The sequence below is a fragment of the Melanerpes formicivorus genome, unplaced genomic scaffold (assembly GCF_026170545.1).
Source record: "Melanerpes formicivorus ecotype bairdi unplaced genomic scaffold, bMelFor1.0.p_v2 SCAF_123, whole genome shotgun sequence".
Classification (NCBI taxonomy): Eukaryota; Metazoa; Chordata; class Aves; order Piciformes; family Picidae; genus Melanerpes; species Melanerpes formicivorus.
The window spans coordinates 1,080,894-1,097,630 of record NW_027142475.1 but is presented as its reverse complement, the minus strand read 5'-3'; the positions used below and the strand labels follow the sequence as shown (position 1 = coordinate 1,097,630).

Genomic DNA, 16,737 nt, shown 5'->3' with positions numbered 1-16,737 from the left:
AGTTCCCTGCTGGGGCTGCCCCTCTCCATCACTGGGGTTCTGCTGCTGCTTTCCTGCTGGGGGTCTGGTGCTGTCTTCATAGGATGATAAGGGGGGTGAGGTTGGGAGGGACCTCTAGAGATCATCCAGTCTGACCCCCCCTGCCAAAGCAGGATCCCCTAGAGCTGCCCACACAGGAACACATCCAGGTGGGTCTTGAACCTCCCCAAATCAAAGCCTCTGGGTGGAGCCTGGTGGCATAGGCAAGCTGCTGGGATCACAGCAGAGCTCTCCTGCCCTGCTTGCTCCTTCCTGTGGGTCTCGGTGCTACCTGCCAGAGTTTATCAGCAAGGGTTTCAAGAGGTGTCTGGAGGGTTGGTCAGGAGCCAGCAGTGCTGGGCAGAGACTTGGTGGGCACGCTGCCATTTCCAGCCAGGCTAAGCTGAGCCCTGGGGAACAGCAACCTGAGGAAGGTGATGCAAGTCAGGAGGTGTGCAGTGAGTGTGGTCCTAGAGTCCCCCAGCTCCATCTCCCTTCCATCCTGCTCTGCCCAAGGGCAGCATGGGGCTGGCACACACCTGGCTGCTGGGCTCCCTCCACAGCATCCTGGTCAGGAGCCCCACTTGATGCCACGGCAGGGCAGCTGCTGGGAGCAGAGGGTCCCCACTAGCAGGGAGAGGGCTCCCAGGGCTCTCCAGCACCGCCGTGCTCAGACCCCACCGAGGGGGGCAGGGCGCCGCTGCTCCTGCTGCCAGTGCTGCTGAGTGAGTGCTGCCAGCCTGCTCTGCTCAGTGTAGCAGCAATTTCTGGTCCAGGTGCCATGCCTGCAGATAAATTCTGCTAGCTGAGCAGGTACCAGAGCTCTCCCAGGCTCCCCTGGCAACCTGTGCATCCGCTGACGTGCAGGCTGCTCTCCTGGGGTCTGCAGCAGGAGCACTCTGAGGACCTCTGCCCCTTGGTGCTTTGGGTGCTGCTGCTTCTTGTGTGGTGCAGATGTTGATGCTGAGACCCCACAGCAACCACAGCTCTGTCACAGCTGCTGGGCTGCTAACCAAAGCCACCTTGGCTGGGTGTGCTCTTGGGCCTCTAACTAGGTCACCACATTTGCCTTGTCTTAATAATTATTGATAAGATGTGGGGGGAGGAAGGGGCTGCTCCCCCTCCCAGCCTCCCTGTTCCCCAGAGATGCTCTGCAGTGGATGGATGCCTTCCAGTCTCAAGGGAGCAATGCAGAGGCAGCACCAGGGTCGGTTCCTCAGCTGCTCCCTGAGCCTTCCCAGCACCTGGCTGTGGGTGAATGGAGGAGGGCTCATGGCAGCCCATGGTAGCCTCTGTGGCTCTGGAGGTGTTCCACCGCCTGCTCCTCCCGGCAGGAGGGACTCGTGTGCTGGAATCTGCCTGCCCTGAGGCAGAGCCTGCGTGCAGGGCAGGAGGATTTGGGGTGAATCCATTGGCGTGGGCTCTGCAGGCCGACTCTGGGCGAGGGGGAAGGCGAGGCACAGACACAGGCAGCCTCTCGGAGCCATTCAGACTTCAGAGCTGCAGAGGAGGTTGTGTCCTGGGGATTTTTTTTCTTCTGTTGCTTTTTGCAGCACTAATGAGCAGGGAGGAAGTTCTGCTCTTTGTTCCAGTTGCATTCACTGAGGTTTTTTTTTCCTCCTATCTTTTTTTTCCCCTTTCCCCTGGTGAGAGGGGAGGAGGGGAGGAGGCAGGGGATGCTCTGCGCCTGTCTGCGCCGGCGCCGGGGGCCGTGGCAGCGAGGGGCAGGGTGGGATCCTTCCACTTCCCTCCTGAGTTTTTAGAGTTCCTCTCCTGAGGCTTTTGGGTTTTCTCAGCAGATCAGAACAAGGCCTTGGCTTTCCCAGGGTAGGGCAGGGATTTGCAGCTCCCTTGCAGTGTTCTGTGCTGCGGAGGGAGCTTTGCGCCCTCGGGATGTCCCTCCTGGAGCTCCAGGAAGCTTCTCACTCACTCTGCTGTCTGAAGCCACACAGCAGCATCGATGTCTGAGGGGCTGGGGGCAGGAAGAAGGTGCTAGGCTCTGTGCAGTGCTGTCCTGTGATAGGACAAGAGGCAATGGACACAAACTGGAACCCAGGAAGTTCCATCTCAGCATGAGGAGAAACTTCTTTGGTGTGAGGCTGCTGGAGCCCTGGAGCAGGCTGCCCAGAGAGGTTGTGGAGTCTCCTCTGGAGGGTTTGGAGCTCCATCTGGATGTGTTCTGTGTGCCCTGCTCTGGCGTGGGGGTTGGACTGGGTGATCTCTGGAGGTCCTTTCCATCCACTCTGTGGTTCCTGGGGAGCCAGAGCATCCCCACCACCAGCAGTGTGGCCTGTTTACACTCCTCTTGCACTGTGGCTGTAGAGTAGCAGCCTGAGAGAGACCCCAGGCTGTGTGCTGGGCCCTGCTCTCCCATCCCTCTAATTCAGGGCTTTCACAGCCCAGCTCTTGTGTTCAGAGCCTCCTCTGTGTGAGGAGCTGCGTGAAGGGCAGGTGCTCCCCCAGTGCCCTCATCAGGGTGTTGCAGGGCTGCTGTCTTGCCCAGGCTCCCCCAGCTCTTCCCCTCCTCCCTACCTGAGGACTTTATCATAATGCAGCATGAATTTCATTAGCTCGTTTGTCTCTGGCGCTCGCAGCCAGGAGATAATTTAATCCAGAAGTGGCTTACAAGGAGGAGTGTGGTTCAGTCTGCAAAGCTTTAATAACCCCCTCGGGCTGCCCTGGGTAAAGCCAGGGCTGGGGCAGGGCCATAGGCATGCAGCTCCGTGCCCTCTGGACCTCGTTAGGAGGATCCTGCAGCACCAGATAACAGCAGCGGCTCCAGGCTTCACCAACAGGCTAAAAGCTGTGGCCCTCTCCTGGCCACGTTCTCCTGACAGCCCCCAGGGCTGGGGGCACACTGCCAGCACACAATGATGCACTTGTTTGGGTTGGAAAAGTCCTCTGAGTTCATCCAGTCCAACCAGCAACCCAACACCACCATGGCCACAGGTTCCTTGAGCACCTCCAGGGATGGGGACTCCACCACCTCCCTGGGCAGCCTGTGCCAGTCTCTCACCACCCTCATGGGGGAGATCATCCTCCTGACATCCAGTCTCAGTCTCCCCATTTCTAGTTTTGCTCCATCCCCCCCAGTCCTATCACTCCCTGAGACCCTAAAAAGTCCCTCCCCAGCTTTCCTGTAGCCCCCTGCAGACTCTGGAAGGCCACAATGAGGTCTCCTCAGATCCTTCTCTTCTCCAGACTGAACAACCCCAACGCTCTCAGTCTGTCCTCACAGGAGAGGAGCTGCAGCCCTCTGCTCATTCTCTGGACACCTTCCATCACCTCCAGATCCTTCCTGTAGCAGGGGCTCCAGAACTCCAGCTCGGGAGGAGGCGGCAGGCCCCTCGCACGTGCCCCTGTTCCCTCCACCTCACCGAGGGAAGGTTGAGTGAAGCAAGCTGCAAAAAAAAGGAGAGAAGGAGGGGGGGGGCCAAAAGAAAAAAAGCAAGCAATGATTCCATATGCTGCTAGTGGCCTGGTTAATTAAGATCCACAGTTCTCTGGGTAGGAAAAGCCGACCTATATTTACTGTATGTAGGAAGACATCTGTCAGCTCCACGCGCGGAGAGCCCCAGCGCAGGTTCCTCCTGCTTCCTGCAGCCTCGGATTCGCAACTGTTTGTGAGGCTCTGATGCAGCCCAAGTTAATTTTAAGATGACTGTTACTATTCTCAACAGAAGGAAGGGCATATTTAGCCTCTCAGTACTCAAGAAGGCAAAACCCCCCTGCATGTTTCTAGTAATTTTTCCCTCACAGTTTGCACAAAACAACAACAACAAATCCTATTTGCTTGCCGCAGAAGAATATGTTCGGGGGGCGATGGGGAAGGAGATGCTTTTTAAAGCTGCAGATGGTTTCCACATATTCCTCCTCAGCTCACTGCAGCTTTCCACCTCACTAAACCGGTTTGTAATTTAGCCCAGGGCTCTGGAGCAAGCGTTCTGTCGGCTCTGTTTGCCTCCCTCTCCTCCTTCACCCCCACGCTGCTTTCTGTCCCTGCTCCTCTCTCCCCTGCTCCTCTCTCCCCTGCTCCTCTCTCCCCTGCTCCTCTCTCTCCCCTGCTCCTCTCTCCCCTGCTCCTCTCTCCCCTGCTCCTCTCTCCCCTGCTCCTCTCTCCCCTGCTCCTCTCTCCCCTGCTCCTCTCTCCCCTGCTCCTCTCTCCCCGGCTCCTCTCTCCCCGGCTCCTCTCTCCCCGGCTCCTCTCTCCCCGGCTCCTCTCTCCCCGGCTCCTCTCTCCCCGGCTCCTCTCTCCCCTGCTCCTCTCTCCCCGATTGCTCATTGGAAAGTGTTGCCCATGGAGGTGGTGCAGTCACCATCATTGGAGGTGTTTAGGAGGAGACTTGACAGGGTGCTTGGTTGCATGGTTTAGCTGCTTAGGTGGTGCTGGATGATAGGTTGGACTTGATGATCTCGAAGGTCTCTTCCAAGCTGGTTTATTCTATCCAATTCTATTCTTCTCTCACTGCACAGCCAATGTCCCCTCCATCCCATGGCCACCCAGCCTGTAGGCAGCCCGTGCCAGGAAGTCCCTGCAGAGCTAGGAGCTCAGTGGGGGTGATGTTATCTCTCAGTGGGGAAGAGGAGGCTGAGGGGAGGCCTCATGGCTCTCTACAGCTCCCTGAAAGGAGGTTGCAGTGAGGTGGAGGTTGGGCTCTTCTCCCTAGCATCTGGTGACAGAAGGAGAGGAAGTGACGTGAAATTGTGCCAGGGGAGGCTTAGGTTGGAGAGGAAGAAAAATTCCTTTGCTGCAAGAGTGGTCAGGGACTGGCAGAGGCTGCCCAGGGAGGTGGTGGAGTCCCCATGCCTGGAGGGGTTCAGGGAACCTGTGGCCATGGCACTTGGGGCCATGGCTTGGTGGCCATGGTGGGGTTGGGTTGCTGGTTGGACTGGATGACCTCAGAGACCTTTTCCAACCCAAACAATTCTGTGATTCCATGACCCTGTCATGATGGGCAGGAGATGCTTTCTCCCTTTCCCCATCACCTGGTGGAAGTATACCAGGGGCTCACCCCTCTGATGAGGCTTTCTCACTGCTGGGCTGAGGGATGCACAGCCCTGGGAAGGCTAATGAGAGGAAGGACACTGTGCTTAGGCCTCTCCCCCCCCACCCCCTCCCCTGCCTCCCTGCAAGGAAACACAGCTTGCTTATTTTTATGCCTTCCCCCCCCCCCCCCCCCCCCCCCCTTTTTATTTCTTTGTTCTTTCATGGATCAGCATTATAATTACTGAGATTTCACTGCAGGGCAAAATGATCATTTGACAATGTAAGTGGGGAAAATAATTCTGGTGTTATCCTGCAGCCTGACTCTCATCATAATTACGCCACAACTCCTGCAGGCTGGAGTGGGGGCAAAGAATTTCCTCCGCTGAGGGTGTTTGTCTCTCCCAGATCTGATTGCAGATGGGAGGATTTGGGGTCCCTCCTGTATCTTTAATAACCCAGGGTCGTTGATGGATGGCCAAGGACTGGAGTACCTGTTGTTTTCCCCTTTGTTTTCATTAGGTGTTCTCCATTTCTGTCATTCCTGGCGTCCGTGATGGATTCTTTATGAGCAAATATCTTGGGTAGAGCCCTTTGGAGTTTGTCTGCACAGTGCTGTCTGCAGCAGCAACAGAACCCAATTAAAACAAAACAAAAAAAGGGGGGGAAGGAGGAATTGATGGGGGGAAAAAAAAAACCCAACCACGAATCAGGACAAACTCTCCAAATGGGGGAGACTCAGAATGGTTATTGGGCTCTGCTCAGCGGCTGGTGCCAAGGTGGGGCAGGGTGAAGGCGGCTGAAAGGCAGCCAGGTGGTCAGGCAGAGCCATGGCTTCGCTGTGACCCCGGGCTGGGCGCCTCGCAGTGGGGGGCAGAGAGTCACCAGGAGGTTAATGGCTGAGGCGGCGCCAGGGGGCTGCAGGATTTTCTCCCTTTGGGTGGGAATTGGCACCCATGGCCTTGGTGGTGCCGCTGGAGGAGCCTCTGCAGATGTGCATCCTCTTCCTGCCTGGGGGAGTGGGACTGCTCTGCTCCCCGCGCTGAGCTCCATCCCACGCTGCCAGCCTGGCTCTGGGCACCCCTCGTGCCAGGGCCGGGTACCACGGTGGGGAAATGCTCCTCGGTGCTGCGGCGAGGGTGGTGAGGGAGCCTGCCGCTGTCCCCTGCTACCCTGGGGCTGATGGAAATGAGCTGACAGAGGAGAGGCAGCATTAGCCTAATTATGGCCCTACGAGCTACCTCGGTGCTGGATTTTCCTTTCTTAGCCACTTCCTGTTTTCCTCTTTGAGATGCAAATTTTTGCACAGTCCTCGATCCAGATTCTCTTCTCATTAGCATGAAATCTGACGAGTTCCGCGGGTTTTTAAATAGCAAATTAAGGAGAAGAATTAACCGCTGCGCACAAAGTCACGGCGAAGCCCCTGCCACGGGCGGGGACAGGAGCCGGAGGGGCTGCTGGGGACCCTGCTGTCCCTCCTCGGGCGTCCCTTGGCTGTGCCAGGCTGCTCTGCCTCGCTCTTGCATGGCTGAGCAGGAGGCAGGCGCCAGCTCCGCGGGTGCCAGGCAGGCAGAGCTGCAAGCATGGGGGGCGGGGGGGGGCGGACCGGCGGGCAGAGCCCCTGCCCGGATCCCCAGCCCCACTGGGATGCCACCTCGAGCTCCCAGCCCACACTGCACCAGAGCCCAGGCAGGACACAGTCCGAAGCCTTTCCTTTCGCTTCCTCCTGGAAAATGAGGCTGGTCCTAACAGGTTAAGAAGAACTACGCCAGTAAAAAGAATGATTTGTTGTGGTGTGCTGAGCCTCATCCCGCTGGATTTTTGTCATTATTTATTTGTGTTTCCTGGTGCCTGCTGTCGTCTGTGCCCACCGCAGCTCAGCGCCGGGAGAGGGCTGCGAGCGCAGCTGGTTTGTGCTAAATGTCACTCCAGGAACCTGCGGCTCCCCTCGGAACGGGGAACGCAGTCCTCGCCGGAGGGATGCGCCCGGTGCAGAGCTGCGGTGTTCCCCTTCCAGCCCCAGTGCCCTCCTGCCAACCCCGGTGTTCCCCTGCCAGCCCCGGGCTGGGGATGCCTTTTGCCTGCCGTCACTTCCCCCCCCTCTTTCCCAGGCTCCCTTCACAGCCCCTCCCTCCCCCCCTGCTTTCTGCCACATAATGAGTTTGATAAGAAATTGTCTCGTTAACAGGATTAGCCATGGAAATCTCTGGTCCCCTCCTATTCATTTTGTAATGCTCTTCAGCCTCTTCTGTAATTTTCTGCTGGTATTAGACGGCTCCGGACCACCTCGGGAGATTAATTCCTCCTCCTTCTGGGATAGAGCCAGCTCGGGCAGTGCCAGGGACCCCTCTGTGGGCCAGCCCCGGATCGGAGGGTGTGGAGCTGTCCCCTCACCCGGGAGAGCTCCTCCTGCTCGGTTTGTTCCGGGGAAAGTGGGTCAGTTTCAAAATCACGTCCACAAACAAACCGAAGGGTCCCCAAACACGCATGGCTCTCGCTGCCTGTGTCTGCAAAGAGCTCTGGGGCCTCGGAGGTGCATTAAAACCCAGCCAGGAGAGCCCTGCTCTCCTCTGTGCCCGCATGAATCCCATTCCCTGGGTCGCGTAGTCCTGGATTTCCTTCTAGGAACGCTCCTTGCCAGCCTGGCCCTTTGCTCAGTGGTTTCCCCTTGATTTAATAACTCCTGGCAGCCCCGCAGGACGCCTGGCTTCTGAGGGAGTTAATGGGAAGAGATCTTCCCTAACGGTGGTTTTCCCAAGTCCTCCAACTCCCGAGCCTGTATCTGGGAAGCATCATCCACGGCGGCAGCGACTGCAGGCTGCGAGTGGAGCGGGGAAGGTCCAGAGCCGCTGCTCAGGGTGCGGGGAAATAGTGTGGGAGCAGCAATGCAGCAAGGGTTCGGCGTGCTCGGCTGGAGGGAAGTGAGCGTTTGTGATTTCCTGAAGCTCTGTTCACGCAGTCCTTTGCTTCCCCCTCCCCCCAAAATCTTCCCCTGCACAAAATGGGACCTTCCCTCTCCTGCTTTCCTTGCCCAGAGAGAGAAATGCAGATGGTGAAGCCGTTGCGGCGGGAGGGAAGTGACAGAGATGCTAATTGTGAGGTGGAGTGGAAGCTTTTGGGGGCTAACGCTTGCTGTGGGACCGGGAGAGCAGGGCACGGGGCAGGAGCTTCAGCCGGGCCGTTCCCGCCCGGCAGATCCCTTGCGAGGGCAAGGATTTATTCACCGACTTTTGCTCCCTGTGATGTGAGTGGCCCTGAACCCCCTCGCTCCCTTCCTCCGCTCGCTGCCAACTCTTTGTCACGCTGCTGGGCATTCATTTTGGCCGTGGGGATGGCACCGGAGTGGCTGGGAAGAGGTCTGGAAAGGGTGGTCTGGCTGTGGTGCTCCTGAGGCTGCCTCCAACCACGGACTGCCGCACGGATAGCTGATTTACCAATCCCACAATTATTTCAGCGTGCGTTTTCCTGAGCCCCACCAGGGAAGTTCCTGGCTCCAGAGGCTGGCGGTGCTGCTCAGCCTGGCCACCACCACGGCAGCTGCTGTCGGTGTCCCTTGGCCGTGGCGTTGTCCCAGCCCGGAGCCCCCGGTGTCCGAGGCACCTATCTCAGCAGGGCAGGGTGGAGATGTTCGGTGCTGTTTGTTGTCGTCTTGCAGGCTGGCAGTGCTGTGATGAGGGGCTCGGGGGCTGTGTCCCTTCCTGCGTGCCGGGCAGGAGCTGCAATCCAGCAGTGCCAGCTGCAGGTCGCTGCTCTCCACAGCTATTGCAGGAGGTGGCTCTCTCCAGCCGTCAGTCCAGAGGTCAGAGCCAGCCTCGGTGCTCAGAACCCCCCATGGTTTCCTTTTGGGATGTGCTGAGTTGTTGGCAGCCGGCTGGGGCTTGCCAGCAATTCCGTGACGCGTTCGGAGCCGATTCACTGGAGAGGGAGCCGGCGCTGAGCAGTGCCTGGCTGGGCTCTGCCAGGGGTGAGCCAGCAGAAGGGGGGACGGATCCCATCCCCAGCTGAACCAGCCACGACCGGGTCCCTGGGGCACCCAGGAGCAGGCACCTGGCACCACGGCTGGCAGGCAGCAGTGTGACAGGGATGTGACAGTGATATCCTCCTTTTAAACCTTGCCTTCTGCTTCTCGCTCGCTCTCTCTGTGTTTTGTTTCCCCTCTCCCTCTCAGACAAGCCATTTAAATGTAATTCCATTCTGAAAGCCTCTCCCTCATGCATGGCTAATGAGCGCAGGCAGCGCGCAGGCAGCGGCCCGGCTGGGATCCAATCTCGCCGAGTGTCGACAAGTCATTTGGAAGCAGCCCTGGGAGCGCGCCCGGCTTTATTACAGCGTAATTAGAAATAAAATCTTGTTGGGAGAGGAGAATGAGAGCCCGGCACTAATCCTGTCACGGGAGGAGATGGAGCCCTGCGTACAAAGGAGATTAGGGAGGGGAGGCGGAAAGCTCGTCACGGCTGCCCGACTTCCAGCCCTCCTCTGCGCTCCCCCTCTCCGGCTCCGCAGCTGCCAGCAGCAGCAGGCGGAGTGCGGCTGCCGTCCCTGCCTGCTCCTGCCTGCGCTCCCCTCGTCCCTGCCTGCGCTCCTGCCTCTCCCTGCCTGCACTCCTGCCTGCCCCTCTGCCTGCAGCCAGCCAGGAAGGGCTTTCCAAGGAGGCTATGCTCACATCTGGGTCTCCAGGTCAGCAAAGCCTCCCTGGTGCCTGCAGGAGCAGGCGGTGGGCTGCAGCCAGTTCCCCAGGATGAAAGGCAGCACAGGCAGATCCCAGAGCAGGCAGCTGCCCACACCATGCCCTCCCTGGGATATGCAGCAGGGCAGGGAGTGTCACAGCTTCTGGGGACCAGGTTTGTGAGTGCCACACACCTCCCCTGGAACCTGGATGGCAGCAAACAGGGACATAAATCTGCTGGGTGTCACATGGCTCTGATTAAATTTGCATTGGGCTCGAGCTGCAGCTCCCCTTCAGCTCCTCTGGGGTGGATCTTTAATCTTAGCACCCACCACAGGTCCCTTCTGCCCTGGGGGGAACTTCAAGCCACCACACCTGGTGTTTGCTGTGGCACCAAGCAAGGCTCAGCCTGCTGAGACAAGCAGCAGCTCTGGCAGCCCCCTCCTATGCCTCATGCCCCCTGCCCCAGCCAGGCACTCCATCCCGGTACCCTGCTCCATCCAGCAATGGCAGGGAGACAGGGCAAGGAGTGCCACGTTGTGCCACGCTGTGCCACGGAGATTCCCAGCTGGGTGGGTTTGCTGGCCCACCCTGGGGAGGCTCCTCATGCCCAGGCCAACCCTGTGCCAGTCACAGCAGCAAAGTGCTGAGGCAGCAGCAGTGGAAAATCCCAGGCTTTGTTCTTTGGGGCTTCCCCACCCCAGGGGAGGTGTTTGTCACTTTAACCGCGGCCAGGAATAGAAGGCAGCCGCTCCTGGGTTTGCCTGGGATGCTTTGGGATGCAGTGCTCCACGTATGGCTAATTCATAAGGGCTGGCACCTATTGATTCCCACGCAGTTAAATCAGAGAGCGCCAGGAAATATCGGCCCCGGAGTACCGAGGGGAAGTTATCTCATTAGTCTCATGAACTATTAAATGTGCTCTCTGCTGGAGCCCTGACCCCATTGCTTTTATAAATCCCTGGTGGATGGAGCAGTTGCTGGTAGCCAGGACGGGCTGCAATTTTTCTCTGGAAATTGGGAGCCCCTTGGGAATGCTGCTGGAGTTTCATGGCCGCTGCGTGCCGGCGAGGCAGGAGATGCTGTCGGTAACGGCGAGGCAGGGAATCACAGGGCAGTGGGGGCTGGAGGGGACCACCAGAGAGCATCGAGTCCAACCCCCCTCGCCAAGGCAGGGTCAGCGAGAGAAGGTCACACAGGAACATGTCCAGGTGGGTTGGGAATGACTCCAGAGATGGAGACGCCACCACCTCTCTGGGCAGCCTGCTCCAGGGCTCTGCCACCCTCATGGTGCAGAAGTTCCTTCTCATGTTTAAAAGGAACTTCCTATGCTCAAGTTTGTGCCAATCACCTCTTGTCCTGTCCCTGGGCACCACTGAGAAGAGTCTGGCCCCATCCTCCTGACACCCACCCATGTGAAAGCATTGATGAGATCTCCTCTTCTCCAGACCCAGCTACCTGGTTTGGCCATGGCACTCTGGGAGGTGGCCACGGTGCTGTCAGGGCGATGGTTGGACTGGGTGATCTCAGAAGGCTTTTCCAACCAAACCAGTCCTGTGGTTCTCTCTCTCTCAGCCTTTCCTCATCTGAGAGATCTTCCAACCCCCTCAGCATCTCCATGGCCCTGTGCTGGACTCTCCATCTCTGTGGGTGTGCACACATGGTAAGAGACCCTCCCAAAGTTTGCTGTGTGTGGCCACCCCCTTCTACCCCTGCTGCTGTTCTTTGGGTGAGCTCCCAGGGGCTGCCCGGGGCTGGGCTTGAGGTACTTCTCCAGGCGTGCCCCAAGGCACCGGCTCAGGTCTGGCTGGAAGAGTGATGAGAGGCACATCGCTCCAGCCTGGCCACAGATGTACTTAATCCTCTGCTTCCCGTAAAGCTTTTCCACCTCCTGGCAGGCAGAAAGATCTGATTTTATTCGGCGACCTTCGATGTTAATCTCTCTGGCAAGCTCAGCAATAAGTCACTCCGGCGCGGGCTCTGTCGCAGCCGTTTACATCAACTACTGCCCTGCATCTCTCCCCTCAACCAGCGCAGCACTCCTTGGCAGAGTCACTTGTCCCTTTTCAGGGGGGGAGAAAAAGAAACACCCAAAAGGAAGCTGTGCTGTCAGGCTGTGTCGCCCTGACGTTTGCTGTCACGGCAGCTCTGAAGCTGCGCCGTGCGGGGGACAGCTGCTTCCCGTCGCCGCGCGGCACAGGGCTGCCTGCTGCTAGCTGCACATTCCCTGCCCGTTCCTGTCTCTGGGGTGGGTGCCCTGGCTTGAGCCCCAGCTCAGAGGCTCCGTCTCGCCTACGGAGGCTCGGGAAGTTGGGGGGCTGCAGCAGGTTGGGGGGTTGTGGGTTCAGGCAGGGCTTGGATTTGTATTCTCCCACTGCCCAGACAGGAGCTTGAGGCTCTGCTTCCCCTGGCCTCACTGCGGGGCAGTGGTTTGGCTCTTGTGGGCCCTGCTGCTGCTGTCACAGGTCCGTGGGGCACCCAGCACCCCTGCTTCGGGCTCCTCCAGCAGTGGCAGGGCTTTGTTTGCAGAGGAGCAGCGCAGGGCCGCGGTTCACCATGCACGGGTGTGCGTGAGGGGGTGGGGAGGGGAGCCCAGTGGGGGCTGCTGAGCACTCTGCAAAATACAGCCCAGTTACCATGGAAACTGGCTCCCCCCATCTCAAATTCCAGTGCAGCCAATATTCCTCGCTTACTGGTTTGATGGGAGATGAAAAATTAATGTTTGATTTGCATCTTGTTCCAGTTGCGCTTGCGGGACCGCTCCCCCTCCCCCCTCTGTCACTCCCTCGGCACCTCCGAGCCTCAGGCTGCTGCACATCTGCTCCCAGTTGCACACTGGTGCAGCAGAGATGTGCTGCTGCACTGGGGCGGCCCTGCTGCGGGGTGGAGGCTAAACCATGCCTGAGGTTTTGGCTGGGGAGCCCTCGACCTCTCCGGGCAGGGATGGAGGTGTGGATCCCGTGGTGCCTTGCGGGGCTGCAGCTTGTAAGGAGGCTTCTGGAGGTGTGGGGATGGCACCCGTGGCACCCCATGGGGCTGCTGCTCATACTCCCACTGCTTCCAGGGTGAGCCTGCCTGTGCCCCTGCTAACCACAGCCAGGCTCACATTTTCTGGAGGCTCCTGGCTGTTTGGAGTCCCCAGTAGTCTCCCATCAAGCAACTGGAGCTGAACAAGTGCCTCCAGCTGAGCTGCAGCTGGAGCAGGGCAGTGCCAGGGATGTGCTCTGAGCCTCTGGGTGAGGAGCCCCAGTTTCTGCCAGTCTGTCCCCTCCAGCAGTCACAGAGTAGGGCTCATGTGGTCCTGCCCTGAGAGAGGACAGCCAGGCTGCTCAGGCTGGCATCTCCTCCTGCACTCCACTCGTGGTTCTGCTGCACTTATGGGTTTGACCACGGTTTGGCTGGTGACATGGTGCCACCAGGCCGATGGATGGACCACCCTGTCCAGGATGAGGTTCAGTGGCATCTGGAGCTGGAACAAACCCCAGAAGCCCCACAGAAGCTGGGGTCAAAGCTTGCAGTCACTGTCAGCTCCGGCCCTGGGGTAGGGTGACAGGGGCTGGGTGGTCAGGGAAGCTTCTTACCCTGCTCCCCAGGTAGCCATCAGCCAGGGCTTTCTATTCCTGTTAATTACTGACACTGTTCTGATGAATTATGGGGGTCAGGGTGGCTTCACAAGCCACTGGAAGATGTCTTCTCCCATGTGTGCCAGGCTCCAGGCCCTGCTGGTGGAGGGGGCTGCCTTGGCAGCGCTGCCTGGGGCTGTGCTCTCTGCCTGCCGCCTGCCATCCCCCTCCAAGGACTCAAACAGCATCTCAAGCCCTTATTTGTTTTCCTGTGCTTCTAAGTAACTTAAGTTAATTATTAACTCAGCAGGACAGATTCACTTTTAATTGCCAGGTTGCTGTGCAGCGCGTGGCAGAGCATCGTGCCACGGAGCATCGCGGCACAGAGCGGCGTGCCACCCGCTCTGCTCACCCTCTGCAGCCCCTCCGAGGCCAGAGCTGGTTGCACCAGGCTGTGGCCAAGCTACTGTGCCCCTGGGTATCTCAGCTGTGTGCCAGGACACCCTGAGCCCGGCTCTGTGCCTGGGTGCTGGGTGGAGACAGGCTGTGGCCATGACCATGGGGGCTGCTGGTGCACACAGGAGACTGCTGCTCTCCTCTTCTGGCTCAATTCTCCAGCTTGCCTGAAACTCAGCCCTGAAGGTGAAGCTAAAGGCTTCACCTACTGCAGCTGGAGTGCAAGGGGATGGAGGGAGGGATTCGCTTTGCCTGCCTGGCTCCTGCCTGGAGCGTGGGAGCTGTGCCTGCCCCGGGTGCCGAGAGCCTGGGAGAGGTGCTGGCTCTTGGCTGCTCGCTCACCCCTCTCCTCCCTTTGTGTCTCCAGAAAATAGGTTTTTTATTACTTCTTACGGAGGTTTGTACATATCTGACGTGCAGAAGGAAGATGCCTTGTCCACCTACAGGTGTATCACCAAGCACAAGTACAGCGGCGAGACGCGGCAGAGCAACGGCGCCAGGCTCTCCGTCTCAGGTGAGCCGCTCCCCTGCCCCCACGGTGGTGCCCAGCCCTCCTGCCACACCCCTGCCTCCGCCCTCCCACCACACTCCTGCCCCCGCCCACCCGGCACACCCCTGCCCCCCGCCCACCCGGCACACCCCTGCCCCCGCCCACCCAGCACACCCCTGCCTCCACCCTCCTGCCACACCCCTGCCTCCGCCCACCCAGCACACCCTTGCCCCCCGCCCTCCCACCACACCTCTGCCTCCGCCCTCCCAGCACACCCCTGCCTCCACCTTCCTGCCACACCCCTGCCTCCACCCTCCCAGCACATCCTGCCCCCACCCTCCCACCACACCCCTGCCCCCGCCCTCCCACCACACCCCTGCCCCCGCCCTCCCACCACACTCCTGCCCCCGCCCACCCGGCACACCCCTGCCCCCGCCCACCCGGCACACCCCTGCCCCCGCCCACCCAGCACACCCCTGCCTCCACCCTCCTGCCACACCCCTGCCTCCGCCCACCCAGCACACCCCTTGCCCCCGCCCTCCCCACCACACCTCTGCCTCCGCCCTCCCAGCACACCCCTGCCTCCACCTTCCTGCCACACCCCTGCCTCCACCCTCCCAGCACATCCTGCCCCCACCCTCCCACCACACCCCTGCCCCCGCCCTCCCACCACACCCCTACCCCCACCCACCCACCACACCTCTGCCTCCGCCCTCCCACCACACCTCTGCCTCCGCCCTCCCACCACAGTGCCCGTTTGCCAGGCGGGCAGGAGGCAGCAGTGCATTGCTACCCCCCCAGACTGTATGGACTGGGGAGGGATTGAAGCTTGAGGAGGGCAGATTTAGAGATGAGGAAGGAATTAGTTGATTAGGAAGAAATTCTTTTCAGTGAGGCTGGGGAGACTCTGGCACAGGCTGCCCAGGGAGGCTGTGGCTGCCTCCTCCCTGGAGGTGTTCAAGGCCAGGCTGGATGAGGCCTGGATGAGCAACCTGGGCTGGTGGGAAGTGTCCCAGCTCATGGCAGGGGCTTGGAACTGGAGGATCTTGAAGGCCACTTCCAACCCAAACCATTCTATCAACCTCTGAATCCCATCGGGGAGCAGAGGGAGGGTCCCACCGGGGCTGTGCAGGGTGCTGGTGCTGCCTGGCAGGTACCCCCGAGCCCGCAGCCCCCCGGTGCTGGCCGCGGTGGGCAGCGGCGCTGCGCCGCACCCCGACGGGAAGGCGACAGGCTGCAAGGGGATGCGATGTGACAGGCGGCGATGTGAGCAGGCTGAGGCGATGTGACGAAGACGCAAACGATACTGCGGCGCAGGCAGTGCAGTCCCCAGTGCCGCCTGTCCCGCGGCGCTGCCGGCTCCGCTCGCCGCCCAAATGACTCCGCTCGGGAGGGAGTTCACTCGACTCAGCCTCGCCGCTGCTCACTGCTTGGCTGCAGCCTGCCTGCTCACCCCCTGCCCGATGCTTTTGCCAGCCTGGCTTCCACAATTAACGCTGTGGAGGGGGTTCAGAGATTGATAGAATGGTTTGGGTTGGAAGGGACCTTCAAGATCATCCAGTCCCATGCCCCTGCCCTCCCACCAGCCCGGGTGGCTCAAGGTCTCATCCAGCCTGGCCTTGAACACCTCCAGGGAGGGGACATCCACAGCCTCCCTGGGCAGCCTGTACCAGTGCCTCCCCACCCTCTCTCAGAAATTTCTTCCTAATCTCCAGTCTCAATTCACCCTCCTCAATCTCCAATCCATTCCCTATCACTCCAAGCCCTTGTCAAAAGTCCCTCCCCAGCTCTCCTGGAGCCCCTTTAGGTGGGCTGGGCTACAAAAGAGTTACAAATATCTGAGAGGAGGGTGTCAGGAGAGTGGGGACAGACTCTTCACTGGTGCCCAGTGGCAGGACAAGAGCTAATGGGCACCAACTTGAACGCAGGAAGTTCCATCTAAACACGAGGGGAAACTACTTTGAGGGTGGCAGAGCCCTGGAGCAGGCTGCCCGGAGAGGTGGTGGAGTCTCCAGCTCTGGAGACATTCAAAACCTGCCTGGATGTGTTCCTGTGTGACCTGCTTTAGGTGATCCTGCTCTGGCAGTGGGGTTGGACTCACTCTTCAGTGGTCCCTTCCAACCTGTCCCATTCTGTGAGAGCAGGGAAGGGCTCTGGGACTGCCAGGCTGAGCCTCTCCAGACCTTGCCCAGCCTCTGAAACACTGAAGATCCTGAGTCCCACCCTTGGTGGCCATCATGGCAGGCAGCCCCTGAGGAGCAGAGCTGGATCATGCCCTCCCCATGTGCTTGGCTGTGGCCTGGTGCCCCCCTGGTCACTCCTTATGTACACCCCTGGTATTTCCCTTCTGCTGGGCAGCAGGGGAAGAGGTTTCTTTCCCCTGGAATTTAATTTCATGCCTGAGACCCGGTGATTAATTTTCTCCTTTGCCAGCTGCCTGATGGGCCTCTCTGCTTGTAAACGTTGAAGTGTGCCACAGAATCTGTGTGTTTTGCACCCAATTAGGTGTCACCTTGAGTAATTCCTCCGGGGCTGAGTCTATTTGTCCCATCAGCAACTG

The 16,737-nt window shown here is 59.5% G+C and overlaps 1 protein-coding gene across 1 annotated transcript in view; it reads left to right on the top strand.

Moving 5' to 3' along the window:
• Window positions 1-16,737, top strand: part of DSCAML1 (DS cell adhesion molecule like 1) — a 120,593-nt gene that overhangs the window by 70,298 nt on the left and 33,558 nt on the right. Inside the window, 1 exon segment of the mRNA XM_068167751.1 lies at window positions 14,055-14,201. Within this exon segment, the coding sequence (XP_068023852.1) occupies window positions 14,055-14,201 (147 nt within the window).